The sequence below is a fragment of the Zosterops lateralis genome (assembly GCF_965231275.1).
Source record: "Zosterops lateralis genome assembly, chromosome: Z".
Taxonomy (NCBI): Eukaryota; Metazoa; Chordata; class Aves; order Passeriformes; family Zosteropidae; genus Zosterops; species Zosterops lateralis.
The window spans coordinates 19,106,607-19,126,440 of NC_139800.1; the positions used below are offsets into that span (position 1 = coordinate 19,106,607).

General features: G+C 37.5%; 1 protein-coding gene across 7 annotated transcripts in view; it reads left to right on the top strand.

The window, feature by feature from the left end:
* Positions 1-19,834, top strand: part of PRLR (prolactin receptor) — a 147,563-nt gene that overhangs the window by 115,567 nt on the left and 12,162 nt on the right. For 5 of the 7 annotated variants that reach the window (XM_083884340.1, XM_083884341.1, XM_083884342.1 and 2 more), the window contains 3 exons: positions 14,682-14,795; positions 15,800-15,932; positions 19,259-19,428. In XM_083884340.1, the coding sequence (XP_083740466.1) occupies positions 14,726-14,795; positions 15,800-15,932; positions 19,259-19,428 (373 nt within the window). In that variant the 5' untranslated portion in view covers positions 14,682-14,725. Of the gene's footprint in view, positions 1-5,773; positions 5,883-14,681; positions 14,796-15,799; positions 15,933-19,258; positions 19,429-19,834 lie in introns of those variants that run through there. The other 2 variants (XM_083884345.1, XM_083884346.1) reach the window with 2 other exon arrangements.

Genomic DNA, 19,834 nt, shown 5'->3' on the forward strand with positions numbered 1-19,834 from the left:
CTGGCATCCAGCCAGGGCCAACCCGCCACAGTCAGGTGCTCCATCCAGATATCATAACCTGGTACTCTTTTGATCATAAAAGTAGGGGGGGTTGCTGGGGTTTATTGTCAAATGTAATTGTGTAACTTGAGCTGCAGGAGAAACAGACCTGCATATTTTGTAGATGCTATAAAGGACAAAGACCAGCAATAAGATATGTCCTTGTGTCCTGTCAATCTAGGATTTTTGTAAAATTATTATCATGAAGATGTTCTGGGATATAGTTTCATTGCAATCAGTGAAAATGGCACTCAAATAAAAATGCCAAGTATGTAGTTCTTTTTAGGGGTTACCAACCTGAATGCTAATGGAGAGAGAGAAAAAAATACCAAGAAATGACAAAGCTTTTATTTTCCATGCAGTTAGCCAAACACAGACAGATGAACTTTCTGAAGAATGACAGTTTGTTCCCAGGTTGAGAATTTATATGACTTACTTAATGGTTTGGCTGTAAAGTCAAAAATAAAGTGGTTTGTAAAGGAATTCAGTCATTCGCTGATGCCTTTGTTATGAGCAGATTTCCTCTAAAAAAGGAATCAGATTTTGTCTAATGGAAAAAGATCATATAAAATAAAATAGGAGATTCAGGATTAGAACCAGAAGTTTCTGATCTTCCATGGCAGTTCTTATACATTTACACCAATGGAAAATGAGAATTGCAGAGCTCTAAAGCAAAATTCTTCTCAGAGCTGGCCTCATTATCTCAGTCTTTCTCACTCAGTGGAATTAGATGTGTATTTCAGCTTTATTTTTTAAGTGTTGTCCTGAAGGGTTAGACAGCCTCAGGCTAAAGCACCTGGAATTCTATCTGGAGCTCCCTAGCAGAAAAAAACATGGACATACCACAGTAAGTCCAGAACAGGATGTGTAAGATAATAAAGAGATGGAATCATTCTACCAGGAAAATAAAACTTTCAGGGGAACTTCATCAATGGGTGAATGGGGAAGTGAAGTAGATTAAGCCAGGCTTTTCCCAGTGGCTTCTAGAGAAAGGACAAGAAACAGCATGAACAGTAGTATAGGAAAATGCACTTAAACATAAGAAAAACTTATCTCCTGTGAGAGCAGTCAAACAGGGGCAAGGCTGTCCAGAGAGGTTGTGGAATTTCTGTACTTGGAGATATTCAAAGCCCAGCTGGACATGATGCTGAGCAAACTGCTCTAGCTGACCCTGGTTTGAGCACTGCAGAGGACTAGACATTCTCCAAAAGTCTTCTAACTTCATCCATTCTGTGATTCCTTGAAATGTTTGCTAAAATTTCTGCCGCTTGGATCATTTTTTTCTTCAGTTATTTACAACAAAATCACTACTACCAATAATTCATCTCATGAATCCCTTCAATCTAAAGTCCTCAAAGTATCTTGGAAACATTAATTTCAATCAACTTGGAAACTATAAATGTAGTTAAGGAGACACACATCTCAGTGAGATGCCCACCCATTTTGCAGATGAACAAGATGTCAGAGACTCCGCCACAGGAAGGGATGGGAGTAAAACCCTGGAGCTGAGCTCTAATTCTCCCTCTTCATCAGCAGAACATACATGTGCTTTTTGATACTCACTTCTCTCTTCTCAAACTCCAGAATGGTATCTGGAAGACTTGGTGTCCACCATGATGGTCTGCTTTCAATTTTTTTCCCTCCTTTTATATGGAGTTTTGTGTTCCAATACTCAAATTTCCACAGTGGAAACTACAAAGAATGCCAGGTCCTATGCAGAAGCAGCACATCTGAACTGGGACTCTAGTTTCAAAGGTTTTGAACCAGTTAAGGGCCCTACCAATTTCACTTGCAGACAACATGGAGAATTACATCTCATTTTAACATTTGCTGTCTGTGTTTCTGCGCTGGTTTTTAGCACAGTGATTGATATTGGTGCAGCAGTGCATTCTACTGGTGGTTTACATTTCCATTTGATGCATTTACTCTATAATCTGTAGTACTCCCCCTGCTATGGTACCAAAAGAACAAATTATTTCCCATCTCTTCTAGTTTCTAGTAAAGAATTGATTGTATATATTTAATGCATGAAGTGGCAAAAATGCATTAATTAGGCGACATAAAACTGATTTCATGTTAAAGTGTATACTAGTGAATTTAATTCCATAGCTAAACAGACACTGAGAATCTGCTACTAAGCCTTCAGATTCCTGAAGATTAAAGGGTCATACTTTGTGTAGCTCTGTGGTTGTTACTGTGTACTTGTTGACGTGTTGATTTTCTGTTTGTCTATACTGTTGTATACACATAATTGTGAAACTCTTCTACGTATACACAGGTTTAAAAAACGTAAGAACTCTTGCTCAAGGTAGAAGTTTGGAGACCTAAAAAAGAGTCCATGACCTTTTCCTTTCATATGCATCTATGCATATGTCAGTGTTTTCAAGAAACTGTTTCACCTTCCAAAGAATGAATTTTGTTTATGTGATTAAAGAGCTGATCAGTAAGAATGGGAAACTGAAATAGTAGAGCAGATTTTGAAATACAAGGTGTATCAACAACTTGCAGAACCACTGTTCTTTTTCACCTCTGGAGGAGGAATGTTACAGAAATTTCTGTTTAAAGCATTGTCCCCTTGATTTTTTTTTTTCATATCAAAGACTAAGTGGGCTGTGAGCAGTGGCTAGATGTTGCCATGTTTATTTAACCTTCCAAAGCTGGGGTCTATCTCTTATCTGCATAGGGTAACATATCATTCTAACTGCACTTACAGCTTCCTCAAGGGGCAACAACATATGCATAGACAGGATTAGAGCTGAGTGTTCAGATCTGTATGCCTCTCAATCTGCATGATTTTGGGTCTGTGCATCCAGAGCAGTTCACACTGCAGTTCAGAATAGACAATTGAGGTAGGCTGTAAGATTTTGAAGTATTTTAAGAACACCCAGAGGTGGCTGTTGAACTGAAAATATTCTTATGGTATTTGTATTCTCAGCAGCATTTATCTGTGAAGAATAATTGATCTGTATTGTTGAACAGTTAATAATTTTTGTACCAATCAACATACCATATACAACATAGCTATGCAAATATTTAAATGTAGATGGGACTCTGAAAGTGAAGTAAAAATCAGCTTTAAGAACGCTGGGTTTAAAAGGCAGAGAAATTGTATTTACAACCCAATGGAATTCCATTATTCACTTGGTCTTCTATGCACTTTTGTGGCTAGTTCTTAGAGCCTTAGTATTTTCTGTGAATTCAAGTCCAGAGAAGACCAACCAAGACAGTGAAGGGTCTAGAGAGTAAATCCTGTGAGGAGTCTCAAGCTGTGTTTATCCTGGAGAAAAGGAAGCTCAAGGAGGGTCTCATCATTTTCTGCAACTCCCTGAAAGGAGGGTGCAGCCAGGTGGGGGTCAGGCTCTTCTCCTAGGCAGCAAGTGACAGGACAAGGTGGAATTGTCTCAAGTTGTGCCAGCAGAGGTTCAGGATGGATATCAGGAAGAATTTCTCCATGGGAAGAGTTGTCCAGCTTTGGAACAGGCTGTACAAAGAAGTGCTAAAGTTGCTCAAGAGACGATTGGACATGGCACTCAGTGCTATGGTCTGGTTGATAAGGTGGAGAGCTGTCACAGATTACACTCAATGACCTCAGAGTTCTTCTCTAAGCTACTTCACATCTTTTTTGTTCTGATGTTTGTCACCCAAGGTTGGTTTATTGACAGCCTTGTCAGAAGTGTAACCATCTGCAGGAAGCCCAGATTTCCAGTGGATGCAGACCTTAAAGAAGATAGAAACCTGAACAATTTTGACTCAAGGTTTCTACCATGCCCAGATTTAAAAAAAAAAAAAAAAAAAAAAAAAAAAAAAAAAAAAAAAAAATTTACTTGAAAATCTGGTGCCATGATTTTAACAGTGTCAGATCATATATTCAACATACTGTCAATGGGGCAAATCAAAAGTTAATTTAAAACTGGATTTTAAAACATGACTGTGTTAGTCTTCAGTGATTTTTCCCTTTTTAATTATATAAAATATGCTGTGACCTAGGACATGAAGCCAAGCAGATTCAGACATATGAACATAAAGGCCTCACTGAAAAAATAACTTGAAAAGATGCAGGTAACAATAATGACTAAGGGATGGATCCAAGTTTCAATAGAAATTACTTTTCTACCAATAGAAAAGGTCAGCCTTTATGCAAGCAAGGATTTAAAAGCCTTGCTGTTATTACCCAAAGTAATACCCACAGTTACAGCATTTTTCCTCCTGCCATTTCATAAATGTCAGCATAAGGTTTTTATTTCAGGGATTGTGGAAGAAATAAAGTGGATTACACACAAAATGAATGTTTTTATCATTTGAAATATGATTAGGTAACTGAGTGCCTACAAAAAACCTAAAAATTAAAGTTGATTGTGTTGGGATATGAAACAAAATGTGTTGAGGGTAATTAAAGAAGCTGATAATTGATTTCTAGTGATCTAAATTACCATGCTTAAAATTATATCTGTTCTTAGTAAAATTTCTAGTTTGCTGCAAAGTAAAATTAAGTACACAGTAAAGAAGGCAAGCATGAATGTTTCCAATGCCTATGCCTTTTCTTTGATTCCTTGTAGATATTAAATACTTCTAAAATAAATGTCATTGGTATGTCAAACATCTTGCTATGTCAAACTTGGAGCGGGGGGGGAGGCGTGTGGGGGCATTATGATTTTGTGAGATAGCCTTCCTAGGATTAAAAGATGCAGACTTGACATTTTGGATGCTTGGGCATTAAAAAAATTAATCCTTGTCTACCTTCAGTTATTGAAACTTTTAAATTTTGGTTTCAGTTTCTTATTGGTAAAAACCAGATAGTTTTGCTTGCAATTAGCTGTGAAAGAATCACTCCAATACCCGCTTTCCACCTTCCCCAAGCTGAATGTGGATTTATAACCTTGAAGAAACATGCCATTTCAAAGACAGAGGATGCCAGCGTTGACTCCAGTGTTTCAAGGTTAAATCATTACACAGTGTAATAAGGCCTTGGTAATTACTGTACACGCCATAGGTCCAATCTGAGATTTGTGCAAATGAGAAATTTCACCACCACTATAAGCTATACAATATGCATTGAATGAAGAATATCTGCTGATAAAACAAGTGTAGCCTGATGCATTGATACATGCTCTAGCCAAAATTTCTTAATTTTATTCTTTTTTCAGCAAATAGCATAAGCATACTGGAGAAAAGTGTTAAAATAGATTTTGGTCTAGTGTAGAATATATTTTCTAATCCTTGAAATATTTTCTTCTCCAAATGGTTAAGTGGCTATTTCTTCATTATTTAATCAATTGTGCAAACTCTAATGAGGAGCAGGCAAACTGCTACATTCATGTTAATCTAGTTGGGCACATTTTTTGATACAGCAGAGGTAAGAGAGAAGAATTTTTTTGTCTAAAACTAAACACTATCCACAGTCTGAAACCTAATATCCCATAGTTAGTTGATCTATGTGTGAAGCTATTCTTTGCATTTGCTGCACCATGAAGCTTCCTTTTTCTTTGCAAAATTAATTTCTTCAAATAGATTCTTGACACGTGTTCATTTATGGTTAGAGATACAAATATTACCATTCATCAATAGGAGACAGTGCTGTCGTTGCAGTTCCTAAGGAGCTGAGCAAATGAGACTTAATGAATGAATGGGTTAATGAATGAATTCATTAATGAATTTACCTTTAACCTCCAGAGATTGCAGGGTTAGTCTCTATTCTGTAAACAAGTACATGAAAATCTCAGAGTCTGTAACCTCAGAGTAATTTCCTTATACTTCAAAACTAAGGAAAAATCCAAACCACAATTCACCATAGCTAAGAATCTCCAAAGCTTAGCAACCTGAATTGAAGATGGGAAGTAGAGCAGGTTAGTGTTATACTTCACTCAGTTTATATATTCATTGTGAAGAAATCATAAGGGAAATTTCTACTTCTGATCAAAGGGTGAATCCAATTCCCTCAGAATACATATTGCAGCTTTTAGCAATGTCACTATTCTTCCACTGCTAACCCTTTTTTTTTTTCCTGGAAAATGACAATCTATGAAGAACTTAACAGGGTTGTGATAGAGCAGTATTGATACTATTACCGGTTTAGCATGTAGAGGAGTTCACAGTAGCTTGAGCATTTGACTTTTTGTATAAAGATTCTCCTCATGAGGACATTGTGTGTTTTCTACTGACATTAGAGATAAATGTCACCTATATAAACTCCTGTAGAGAATAATCTGTTTATAAAATGTGTTACACACAAGTCTACTCAGGAGTTACGTACCTGAGTAGATCCACCAAGCATAATGCCACCAAGATAAGATCTAGGCATGATAAAAATACCTCTCTGCATATCCACATATTTCAATATTATAGGAGGTATAATGCTTTAAGAGTGCCAAAAGATATTTATTTTAGTTCAGCACACTGAAGGTTTACTACTGTTGTGTTCCCATTATTGTCAGCAATTTCTCTCAAATAATTTGCTTTAGATTTACCAGAATAACATTTTTTCATTCCTTTAGCTAACCAATGTACAACTGATCTGTACATGGCATCAATGGTGGCCTTTAGCATGCAACCACAAAGCTCTTTTACCAACAAAAAGCTTATGGAATATGTTTGAATAATGTTCATGCTCACCAATTATAGGACATTGAGTGTTTTTATCAGTTTGATTGGTGTAGTAATTTTTGGTAATTGCATTCTTTCACAGAATAACTCTACAGTCACTTAAACAATTCAAGTGTAAGTATACGATAAGTCTCAGAAAAACACAAAGAAACAGTTACTTCTACAACCTCATACTGAGGACCTCCTGAAAAAGAGAACACTGAAACAAGACAATTGTTATTCTCTTCTCCCACTGTTAATACTGTTAATTGCTAACCATATTTGTGATTGAAGAAGAAAATTCACTCCCCTGCAGCCAGGTTCTTTGTTTTGGAGTCTTACCACAGTCATGAAGCTTCGAAGAGAGACTCCAGACCCAGACTCAGCCAAAATGGGCTGTCCCACTACAAGGGATTAAAGAAACTGCTCTAGAGCTATGCTCACAGCTTTTTTCAGCATTACCCCACTGATGCTTGCAGGTAGTGGGATGCAGGAGATGCTTCTCCTCCTTCCAACCCCACAGCCTGGGTACACCAAGAAAAAGTTATTGGGGGTCAACATCCAGTGGACAGAGCTTTGCAACTCATATGGGATCATTCAAAATTACAATTTCATCTGACCTTCTACTGCCTGCTTCCAACAGATTATTTCTTCTTTCCCACTTCTGTGTCATTCTTCATTGTCTTATTCCCACTAACCTCTCACACTTATGTCCATTACTGTGTTCCCTTTACTACAATCAAAGTCCTATTCTTTTGCTTTCTCTAAAGTTTTCACAATTTTTGTTTCTCTGCAATAAACCTTCTCACGTCTACACTAGCATCTTCCCTCAGAAATGTCAAAATAGCAAGATTTTCATGCTATTGCATTACTCAGTGAAATTCCGTGCATAGTTAAAAGTTATCAGAAAGTTTTCATTATAACATGATTTTATCGGAAAATTGGAAAACCTATAAATATTTGATTTGATTTCAGAAAGTATTCTAGCAGAAAACTGCAAAACAAAATGCTTTATGTTATTTGGTGATACTTGCTCCTTTTGGAATTTTGAAAATTTTCATTTATGACTTTGGTTGAAAAAGAATTTGTGACATTCCAAAACGAATTTTCTAAAACTGATCCTTCATAGGCTGTTTCCAGTTTATGGGATATTTTGAAATATTTTTACCAATAAAATAATCTTTAGTCTCAACCCAAAAATATGCAAGTTTTACCTACTTTTTAGATCCCTTTTTTCCACCTTGTATTATTAATTGGCTACTTATATTTTCAGTTCTTAAGAGCAGGAACTCTTCTTTGTACAGTACCTAAGACAACAGGATTCTGTCTTTTTTTCTCAGGACTATCACAATAAATATTATTTGAATAATGATTGTTTGATGTAGTAATACTTGGATGAGAGTCACTGGTCTGGTTACAGCAGAAGGTCAAGGTTACTCTATCATGATCCTTTCCAGTTGGTGATATGATGAAGCCAGTGCTTATGGCACTGTTGCAACTTTGTTTTTTGGTAAAAAACACATTTTTTTGTCAGTCACGTGATATAGGGACACACACTGCTAGTTCATAATATCACTTCCTGACACTTCCTGAAAGTAATGAAAGCAGAAAAAATTTGCTGGGAGAATAGAATTGATGTAGTACCAAGTAGCAGAAGATTCTGTTCAGCCAACCTTGAGTCAAACGGTGTTCCCAGCATGCACAATCTCAAACAGATTTCTGTCCTCTCTAAAGCAGGAATAATTTATTGAGCTCTATCTTTAAACTACATTTCACCTTATGCCATGATTGAGTAACTGCAAACATTATTTCTGCCAGATTCAGCTGCACATTTTTGATGCCCTTTTAAATATGCACATATAAAAAAGCCCTGTTTATTGCCATCACTTAAATCTGTTCCTCTGTAATGGCATAATGTCTAGCTGCCAAATAACTTCATGGTATTTTTATTGCTCTCATAAGCTTTACTGAAATGGAGCCGAACAAAACAATGCCCTGGTAACTGAGTAATATGTGATCCCACCTGGTCTCTGGGACCATTCTTATTGTCAGTTAGAAATACTCTATTTTGTTTCAAATTGTTTACAGACAGATTTTGTCAGAAAACAATGATGAAGATAGTGTTTTCAAAGTGAGTTACCTAATGTGTAGGTAGTTTTTATTGCTCTGGCAGGTAAGTTGCCCATCTAAATTATTTCTTCACAGAATAGTGTATTTGGAGCAGATGGCAGAGAGAGGTAGTTAAATAAAGTAGGGGGGTTTTGGCAAAACATTTCATGTCAGTGTGCTAGAGTCAGCTCAGTCAGGTAGCCCCACAGATGTAACCTAACCTAACCTCAGTTTTTGCCTGTTGCAAAGCTGAGCAGCTTCTCCCAGTGGGTGGGTACATGGACACAGAACCCAAACATGGGCCACACACATCAACAATGTCGTAATGTATAGATCTACATATATATGTGTGCATTTGTACATAAAGAAATGGATCACTCCAGTAGCTTTTTTTAGATGTTCAGCTGACCGAATAGCAGATCCCAGATCCTCTTGCTCTCCTCAGATGTGTGGGATCTGCATTTGGACCTGGAGGTTTGCAATCTTCTGTCTTCACTGGCTAATCCAGTTGAGAGTTCACTGGCATCCAAAAGTACCACTCAGACCAGTCCACCCAGACAGGAGATAAAAATAAGTTTTAATGAGATTATAGGGTAGATGACAGTGATCAGGCACACATTTCAGTCTGACAAGCCACCAGTTTACACTGAACTGAATTGTTTATTCCCCTTATTTCCGTTCTTGTTTCTCCCCAGTCCACTTTGAACCTTTCCTTTTCTCCCCAAAACCTTTCTTCCATTGCATGTCTTAATGAGTGTTCTGCCTCCTTCAGTCAGTGGGAGAGGGATTTGTTTGGTGGGCTAAACATGAAGACAATATTCTGACTGTGCTTTGGGAGTCAGATGTAGTTCATTCCCTGCACCCGATTTGCACTGATGAGTCTGCTAGCGTTCCTCCCCCAGCTCTCTCGGTGTTTATCCGATCGTGTCCTGGCCTGTAAAGATGTTGATTAGCCTTTAATCAAGTAGCCTAGCACAGTCTATGAGCAAATTTAAACTGCATCCAAAGCTCATTGCTATAAAATTTTGTTGGACATAGATAAAGGAATGCATGTACAGTATTTACCACTGTCTCTATCACTCTTAATTCTTATGTGTATTTAATTAGAGTGACAGTATCTACGACAACTAATACAAAGAGTGACTTTTTTCCCTTTATGATTTAGGAATAAAGCTTCAGTAATATACTATGCTTGGAATTTTTGTTTTTCAACTTACCAAGTAATCTGACATTCATGAAAGAGAGGAATAAAAAGCTTCCTCACATATATGAATCCCCTAGGTAGAAAATTTGATTTTATACTTAAGACTATGCTATATCTCAAAAATACCTAAAATTACTATAAGAAGATAATGATTGTGTAGTTGGGCTTGTTAGAGATCCATATACATAATATTTCAAGTTCAAAGGTAAATTCTAGCTTTCAGTTTCTAAAATTCTACTCTCTAGAGCTTATGATTTTCCTTTCTGTAAGAGACTGCTGTAAAAATAAATCCTGAAATTATAGCTAAACATACAAACCATGAGGGAAGAAAATGGAATATTCAGGAAACATGAGTGGTAGAGAAAGACTACTACTTAGTTAAAGCATTACCTTTTTTTTGTGGGAAAACAAAGGCAGTAGAGGTGGTATTGAGAAAAGAAATTTAGTAGAAAATGATCAGGTTTTAGCTTTTGTTACACTTCTACTATGAGTTTGTTGGGTACTCTTTACCTTGGTTCCCCATCTGTAAAGTAGGGATAATGGTGATTTCTTCTTCTCTCTCTCTCTCTTTTTTTTTTTTTTTTTTTTTTTTTTTTTTCTCAGTTCAGGCAGTGAAAGTTCTTCTTAAGAAAATTTCAGGCTCAGTTCTGCCAGATCAATAGGAATTAAGAGCATAAATACTATGATGGAGATGTAAGGGTCTAAACTATTTTCAAGAATCTGGGGGTATGTGATTTTCCTTTTTCAAAATTGACTCAGGTCTTTCAGACTGAGGAACGTAGCTCCATGGGTGAGGACATTTGTTTCATTCATTGTCACATCTTGACTGCTAATCACAGGAAGGACTGCCAAGGGTTGTTAGGAGGTGACTTGTTTAAGAGAGAAATATCAGAAAAATATATTATAAGTCCATATATAGGTTTTTCAGGTGAAATCTAGAAGTCTTTGCCACTGCTCCCATTTTATGCAATACATAAATATGAGGTCCTTAGACCCAATAAATTAACTGAATATCTATGATCATAGCCAGCAGCCTCACAAAGGCTTCCTCACAAAGTACACCGGAGAACCTATGTGCTTGAAGTTGCCAGCTGGAATCAGTCACAAGAAATTCAGATCATAGGGATGCCTGAGTTCCTTATCTTCTCTGGAGCCTGTACATCAACATGAAGGCAGTACTGAGTGCCTGAGAGATTCAGAGACATCCAATTAGGGCTCATTCAGAGAGGGAAAGCAGAGCTCTGGTCACGCCGCACATCTACAGCTTTTAATTTGCAGTATAATCCCAACCATCACTGTCAGTCAGAAACACATCTAGCCATGATGTTCAGGCCATGAATAGAAACATGCATTCCTGTTGGCATTTTGATCTCTGTGTAGGAGTGCAGATTCCTGCCATGTCCACAGTACAGTTGAATGTTGTGGATGGTCTAATAGATCATCATAATCTTGCTTTATTGAGTTCCTTTACTGTATTTTGTTTCATATAGCTGTAGTTCAGCCTTTCAAATGGCAATGAACTACGTTTTTTTGGGAGCTCCTTAAACTGCTTTCCCCCAGGCCTGAAAGATGAACATTGTTTATCATCATGACTAATGGAAATGTCAGACTTTAAAAGTAGAGATTGGTAAAGTACTTTCGGCTTTTGATTTCTTTAGCCACTGAAGCAGAACTTGTGTTGGACATTATGTCATTGCCAGTGGCTGATACACAGTTGTTCCTGTTCCTGCAAGCCTGAAAATATTGCAGATAGAAAATTTTTCCATCTGTGCAGAACTTAGTAAAGACTTCTCTGTCAGTCTCAAGAAATTTATCCATCAGCAGGGCCAAGAAAGAAAGAAAGAAAAGAATGCAAGAACTAAAAGTTTGTTAGGACAAGGACATGTTTCTCTCAACTCAGCTTCACAGTACCTGATTTAAGTATTGGTGTTTAGCTTTCATCTTCATCTAGTAGCATTGTCAGCATAGTTTTCAAACCTATAATTTCATTATATTATTAATTACAGGGCAGAATTATTTTACAGAAATACCTAACTCTTCTGTGCATTTTAAAACACCAGTAATAGTTTCCATTTCTCTCAAGGAGCACTGTATTCCGGCATGTGATATGCAGCTGTTGAATACTATCTAACAGCTGTGTTAAAAGGGAGAAATTCAGATAGAATGTCAGAATGCAATAACTTGGTTGGAATTAAATCAAGACTTTCAAAAGGAGGCATATGATCTTTTAATTATCAGTTACTCAACCCTTGAGTTTGGATGACATTGTGGCAAATGAATGTCCACTGCATCCCTTACAAAAAAAATGCATTCAGTCCTAAAAGAGAGACATTACCTCATAGCATCTTCAATAATGCTAATTACCCATTTTTAAAAACATTTTCATGTCATAGGAAGGGAAGATGCACTTTAGATACAGTTATGGTGAAGTATTACCTTTTTATAAAGCAAATATGTTCAAAAAAACAAGACCTCTCTCCAGAAGTCTTGTAAGCCGTATCTGAGTCACAAATACCAAGCAACCGTGGAAACGTTCTTATTTTATGCATTCTTATTTTCCCTCTTTTGATGCTGATCTCCTTCTATGTTTGCAGATGATAACCACACTTGCATGGAGTACAAAGCCAATTCTTTAAATCATCATGAGACAGTCTTCTCTATGTCATGTTCATAGCTACATTCTAAAATCTTTTCTAGATTTTTTTGGTTCATTTTCCCAAGTGCAGGTAACCAGAACTGTAGACAGAGCTTAGTCTGTGGCACTAATAGGTCCATATTCCTTCCCCATATCCCTCTTGTTCTTTTGCACAGCCACATTACAGAAGTGGTTCACAATCATCTCATTTTAAAAAGCTCCAGAGGAATAAAACTTTTTTTAAAATGCATTAATTTCTTCCTCATTCCATGAATTTGGTTCTTTAGGTCTTCAGTTTACAAAACCATCCTATTTTCCTTGAAGAGTGCTCTAATAAAGATCCTTCTTGATTATGCCTCTCTTCTGCTGTATTAAAAAATTTCTTTCAGCCAGTATAATCAGTTTCTCTTTTTGTCAATTCTTCACAGAAAGATACATACATAAAAGTAAACAAACAAAAAATAATCATGGTTCTGGTTCTTTATCCATACAAGTCTTAGCTTGAAAGGACAGTATTTTGCAAATGTTTCAACTATGTTTAGAAGTAATAAAATATTGTAAATACTATCATACGTGCATGAAATAGTTACTGTTTGCAGTTTCATTATTTCACCTTTACCTGAGAAAAATGTGCCTTTTATGAGCACAATCATCTGTGTTCATCATCATATAGCCACAAGTTTTTGGCTAATTTCTGAAGTCAAACCTAATGTTTGTGCCTGTCATTTGTTTACAGTAACAAAGAGTGCATGTGTTTACACCACACTGGAATTTACATTTAAGTGGTTCTCTCCTCAGTCTGTATATGCACAAAATGCTCTGAATGAGTTTAAAACTAACCCAGATGCAATTTTCCAGCCTGTAGCTCAGTTACACGCCTGAAACATGCCTGGATGTTCAGAAGTGGCATATGGGGATGTAGCCAACTGTTGTTCTCTTCCACATTGTCCACAGTAAACATGTTTTAGATTTAGCTGCATTAACTGATACTTCACTTGGTTTTGGGCTTGAAAAACATTGGTATGGTGATGTATTATAGTTTCTTGACATAGAAAATTAATTGCATACTGAAAATTGAGTCATCTGATAAACCACAAAGGATTTTTCCTCACCAAGAACAGGGCTTGTTCTCATGCTGTGCTACATGGAATTGGTTGCGAACATACAACTACCTGCGAATGTGCTAGGAGTAGGAGTGGAAAGCTGAGATAAGGTGCTCCCTATTTAGATAGTAAATTGTTCCTCTTTGTTTTGAAGAGTGAGGTTGGCTACCGAGAATCCAATAGCTGACTGCAGTCATCTCCAAGCAGAGAGCGTATTCAGGGGAGAAGCAGGAGGTTTGCTTTAAGTTGTATGTCGTTTCTTCAGGCTAAGCAAACAGATTTAGCTGCAGCAGGGACTTCAGAGCACCCGGAGTTGTAACCTGAATTCTGAGGACATCTAGTGGTGTCAACCCTCTGCAGGGATTTGGGTCTTAATCCCAGCTGGTGACCACTTGCGCATCTGTATTTCAGCTGAAATTTACTACAAAATCCAATACAGTAAAAACAACTGGTTGAATGCACTGAAAGAGTAGCATTCTTCAGCTCAAGTGATCCTGAATTCAATACTGACAGTCCCAAATATTGGGAAGTTTTGAGATTGGATCAAAAACCCATAAACTTCTAAATAACTGTTGGACCTTTTCTATTTGCCTTCTGTTTTCAGGACTTTCATAGTTCAAATGTGTTGACCTCTTCTTTTCATCAGTAGGGATAAAAGTATACTTTTGTTGCTAAAGGCTGCGTTCTTAGCTTAACTGATTAATCTAGAAGTTAGAACTCTAAGATAAGAACCCACTATCCCAAGATGCCAAGAAATATGCAAGATTTTTTAATGCTAAGAAATTGTAATCCTAGCACTGCCAACCATTCAAAGACCTCTAGGAAGACCTACCTGCTTCTCTGAGAGTCAAGTTTTCAGCTTCCAAAGTGGAACTGTTAGTCTTGCCTCACCTTTTTGTGAGAGAACAAGAATCAATTAGGTGCAATTCAAAGAGGACTTTGATCAAATCAAGTGATACCTATTACACACTGAGCATTGTTACTGACTGTTCCATGATGGCGTGTTTTTCAGTGAGCCCTTGATCTGATACTTCCTCCTGAGGAGAGACAGGCATCATGAAACAGAGATTCATTTCATCAGTTCAAATTATTTTGCAGCTTGCTCTGACTACAGTAGGTCTGACTGGTAAGTACAACGCTTCCTGAAATGCTTGTATTTTCCTAAAGACACTTTCTTTAGAAAAATCTGAGGCTTTACCCAATCTATCCTGACCACCACTGGAGCATGTACCTATTTAAATTACTTTCTTCTGCAGTTTGGTAGGCCAATTTTGAAAATGACTGGAGTTATCTTTTCTTTTTATATTATTATTTTAAGGATTGTTTGGTGGAAATACTGAAAGGTAATTACTCCACTCCTATATTTACTTTATGCCTGTCATCTTCTTGGGAGTTAGCATATGAACAGTTAAACTATTTGAGATAATTATGTAGAACTTTAATGAAATAAAGATAAGCTTAGGTAAAACGGTCACATGCTTGTTGTTTTAAAATGAATGTAAATCTATGGTCTGTATTCTTGGTATAAGTTAACGAGAAGTAATCTTAACATAAAATATTATTGAATGTATTTGGATTAACAGGGATGATTTAAATGATTAATGACTACCTTTAGGTTGCCAGTACCCCAAAAATTGCATCTAGCCCATTGATTTCCTTCTTTTTATAATTTTCTGACCTAAAATTTACCCCAAATATGCACAAAGAAAGGAATTTTAGTTCTGTTGCAAATTGAAGGTGAAATTTAATCTTAAAATGATCTGAGGATAAAAATTCTAATGTTTATGGGAACAAACCCTAAAATAATGCCTCTATATATATTCACTTCCAGCCTTCATAGTTTAATTTGTAGATAAATATACCAGTTCTAGTTTAGGTAAAAAATGAATATTAATGTTAAAAAACAAAATAATTCTGCTAGGTATTTTAGAAGTTTGAGGTAGAATGGGTTTACTTTTCTGAGAATATTAATCCTTTTTGGGGAGAGCTGTTTGCCCAATTCAGTCCACAGTTTCATGTAATTTTATTGTCCTCAAAAAAGGATTGCTTTGTTGACTTATCATTCAACAATAGCATCCAAAAGCATTGCCCACTTCTAATTTAACTGGTTGGATTTTTGCACTTTCCTAGGTCAATCATACCCTGGAAAACCTCAGATAATAAGATGTCGTTCTCTAGAAAAGGAAACCTTTTCCTGTTGGTGGAAGCCTGGCTCAGATGGAGGACTTCCTAACAATTACACCCTGTTCTACAGCAAGGACAGGTAAGAAATGGTGGATATGTACTCTGTTAGTGATCAAGTGATGGCTATGACAGACTGAGAGAATGGCAACATTAATTTGTGAAGTTGTTTTTATGAATCCAATTTAACCTCAGATAGACAAAAAGGACTGCATAAGATCCATGGCTTCCCTTATTGGAAGAAAACATGACCACTAACAGCCCCAAATCTTCAGCCTGTCCCTCCTGAAACTCAGCTACCAAAATCCCACTTGTCTGAAGATGTGCTGGGAAGAAAGGCATGTTTGCCCATCTTATTGGAAGGTGCATGGCTTTCAGCTGATCAGGGTCTGCTCTGAGCACTGGAGCATGAGGCACCACAGGGCAGCAGGTCTCCCTTCACCCCAGCCATGGAGCAGGACAGGAAGGGGCAGCCCAGCCCCGGGCATCAGTCGCCTCCTTGAGGACTGGGACAGAGTGAGGCCGCGCTGGGCCAGGACATCAGCTCATGGGCTGTGGCTGGAAAAGGCAGAGCTGTGTGGAGCTGGAAACCAGCTGACTAGGGACCTGGGACCCAGATTCCCACGGACAGGCTGGGCAGGGGCAGTGAGGGCTGGTGGGGCCCCTGGGGCCCTGACAAGGAGCTTGTCCATTATCATGCACACCAAAACTCCCATCTGGACTATAGGCATTTTTTTCTGCTATTGGTTTTGTGGTCAATGGTTCCCAAAATGCAGTGAAATGAGACATAGTATCACATCTCAAAATTTAATATTTTGGTAAATTCTCGACTTCCTCATCCTGTTCAGGAATAAAGTGTGTATGTGTTTGGCAACTTCACTTAACCTATCCATCTTTATTTAATCATACTTTCTTCCTGAAAACAATTAGTCTCTGAACAGGTACAAGTAAGCAGGGAGACTCAAAGACTAAATTTTTTTTAATAAATCCAATGAGATTCAGAATAGGTAAGATAAAGCCTCAGATATCCCTGCTACAATTAAATATTTCAAATCATTGAGCAGAAAAAGATGCAGTCTTTAATGAAGTTACTACACGCACAACAATGATTTGAGAACTTTTATTTTATGAAAGCCCAGATGTTTCAGTCTTGATCAAAGAGTTTAATGAACATTTTAATTCATGCCTGTCACTGCTTAGAGCTGTTCTGCTTAGGATAGGAGTGTTTTTCCATTTCATTAAATCTACTGAACCCAGGCTCTGCCAAGCACTTTAGACCTGGGCTACATTTGCCTTTCTAGGCTCATTATCTCTTAGGTACAGCCCCCTTTCTCCCATCTTTTCTTCATGAACTGTGAAAAAATTGCCTAGAATAATAGAAATAAATAATAAGAAACCTTATTATTGATGATACATAGAGCATAATAGTGGAATTAAAGTTTATTCTTGCACCACATCACCTGATGCTTTGGGTTTGTGTAGTTCTTCACATCTGGTGTAGACTGTGAGTACATCACCCAGACCAGCCCTGAGCACAAAATCCCTCTCCTAAAGAAGCCAAAGACCCATATAAAGGGAATAAGTATTTGACTGTGCAGTAATTTTTTCTTTTTTTGAGGTAGTTGTGATGATGATCATTTTAAAAAGCAAGTAACTTGACATCAGGAAGGTCACAGAACACGTTGCCTTGAGTGCAACCACACAGCACATACAGGACAACTAAGGGATCAGACCCAGCTACCTTGGATTTAGGAAAGGCAGGTCCTGCTCAGTCTCCTTTTATGAACAGGTGATCCAGTCAGGAGAGGCTGTGGAAGTAGTCTGCCTGAACTTCAGCAAAGCCTTTGATAATGTCTCCCACAGCATTCTCTTGGAAAAGCTGGCAGCCCGTAGCTTGGACAAGAGCACTCTTTGCTCTATTAAGAACTGGCTGATGGCTGGGCCTGGGCAGTAGTGGTGAATGGAGCTGCAGCCAGTCACTGTGGTGTCTTATGGGATCATTGGTGACGTCAGTCCTGTTTAATATCTATTGATGAGAGGATTGAGAGGACCCTCAGTCAGATTGCAGATGACACCAAGTTGGGCAGGAGTGTTGGTCTGCTAGAGGCCAGGAATGCTCTGCAGAGGGATCTGCATTTATGCATCATCAATTGGCTAAAGCCAATGGTGTGTGGTGCAACCAGGCCAAGTGCCAGGTCCTGTCCTTGGTCACAACAATCTCGTGCAGGTCCAGGGTGGGGCAGAGTGGCTGGAATGTGGCTCAGCAGAGAAGGACCTGGGGATGAACATGAGCAAGTGTGTACCCAGGTGGCCAGGAAGCCAATGACACCCAGCCTGTATCAGCAATAATGTGGCCAGCAGGAGCAGGGCAGAGACTGTTCCCCTGTACTTGGACTGGTGAAGAGACATCCTGCATGCTTTGCTCATTTCTGGGCCCTGACTACAAGAAAGACACTGAGGTGCTGGAGCATGACCAGAGAAGGGCAATGGAGCTGGAGCACAAGTCCAGCAAGGAGTAGCTGAGGGAGCTGGGGGTGTTTATCCTGGAGAAGAGGAGGCTCAAGGGGCACCTTATCACTCTCTACAACCACCTGAAAGGAGGTGGTGGCCAGGTGGGGATCAGCCTCTTCTCCCAGGCAACTCGAGGAAACAGCCTCAAACTGCACAAGAGGAGGTTCAGGTTGGACCTTGGGAAGAATTTCTTCACTGAAAGCACTGGAATGGGCTGCCCAGGGAGGTGGTGGAGCCACTGGACATAGCATTTGGTGCTATGGTCTGGTTGACAAGGTACCGGTGAAAGCTTGACTTGACAATCTTAGAGATGTTTTCCAACCTAAATGATTCTCTGACCTTGCTGAAAACAAACTGATCAATAAAAGAGTTCTCTGCCATAGGGATTGTAAGTTTAATTTCTAGGGGTAATATACAAAGATATTTAGCAATTTATCTAATTGAAGTAAATATTTTTCATTTCCCTCTTATTTGCTTATAAATATTTTAAAAATTTCTTTGTTCTGTCTCTGGAAATTTCTATTTCTATTATTTTGTTAATTTACTCCCATATATAAAAAAGGGGGTGAAAGCATTCATCTAAGCAACTGCAGTAAAAATATCAATGGAATATTTATGGTAGTGGCATTTGATGTGTACCAAAATGTTTCCAAGAGATGGAATTATAGACATATATAATATTAAATTATAAATTATATATCCATTTTATATTTATAAACAAATAAATAAATTTAAATTTATTCATTCATATCTATATGAATTATATATGTGATTATATATATATTTTGAATATATATGTACACAAACATTTCCAATTTCTCTGCTGAACCTAGTCCATTACTGGAATATTATCTGCTTTGCTTCATTTTCTAAATTTTTTTAATAATTTTGTTTCAGTGAAGAAAAAATCTATGAATGTCCAGACTACCTAACATCAGGTCCAAATTCCTGCTACTTCAATAAAAACCACACTAATCCCTGGACAACATATATTATCACTGTAATGGCAACAAATGAGATTGGAAGTAACACCTCAGATCCTCAGCATGTGGATGTAACTTCAATAGGTAAAATCAAAGAATGAAATGGAAAACAAACTAGTAGGAGATGTATGAAACTTTTAATCCCAGAACAGCTAGTCGTGAAAAATTTCTTGCCTAATGATGTGAAATCTGCTTTTGAGAAGTGTTTATTTACAGATAATCTAAAATATGCATGTTAAATGTATGTGAAAACTGTGTTTTAATTATAAATTAAGTAACTACATACTTGATTGTAGGAATTTCAGGTATGAATATGTAAAAATTTTAACTTCAGCTGAAAAAATTGCTTCAGTTTCTAGTGTCTGCAGTATTTTAATTAGACTCAATGTACATAATAAAATTTTCAAATTAATTTAAGTTACTTAATATTTCAAATGTAAAAATCTTTCTGACTGCTGGCATTGCAGTCTTGGAAGCCTAAGGATTATGC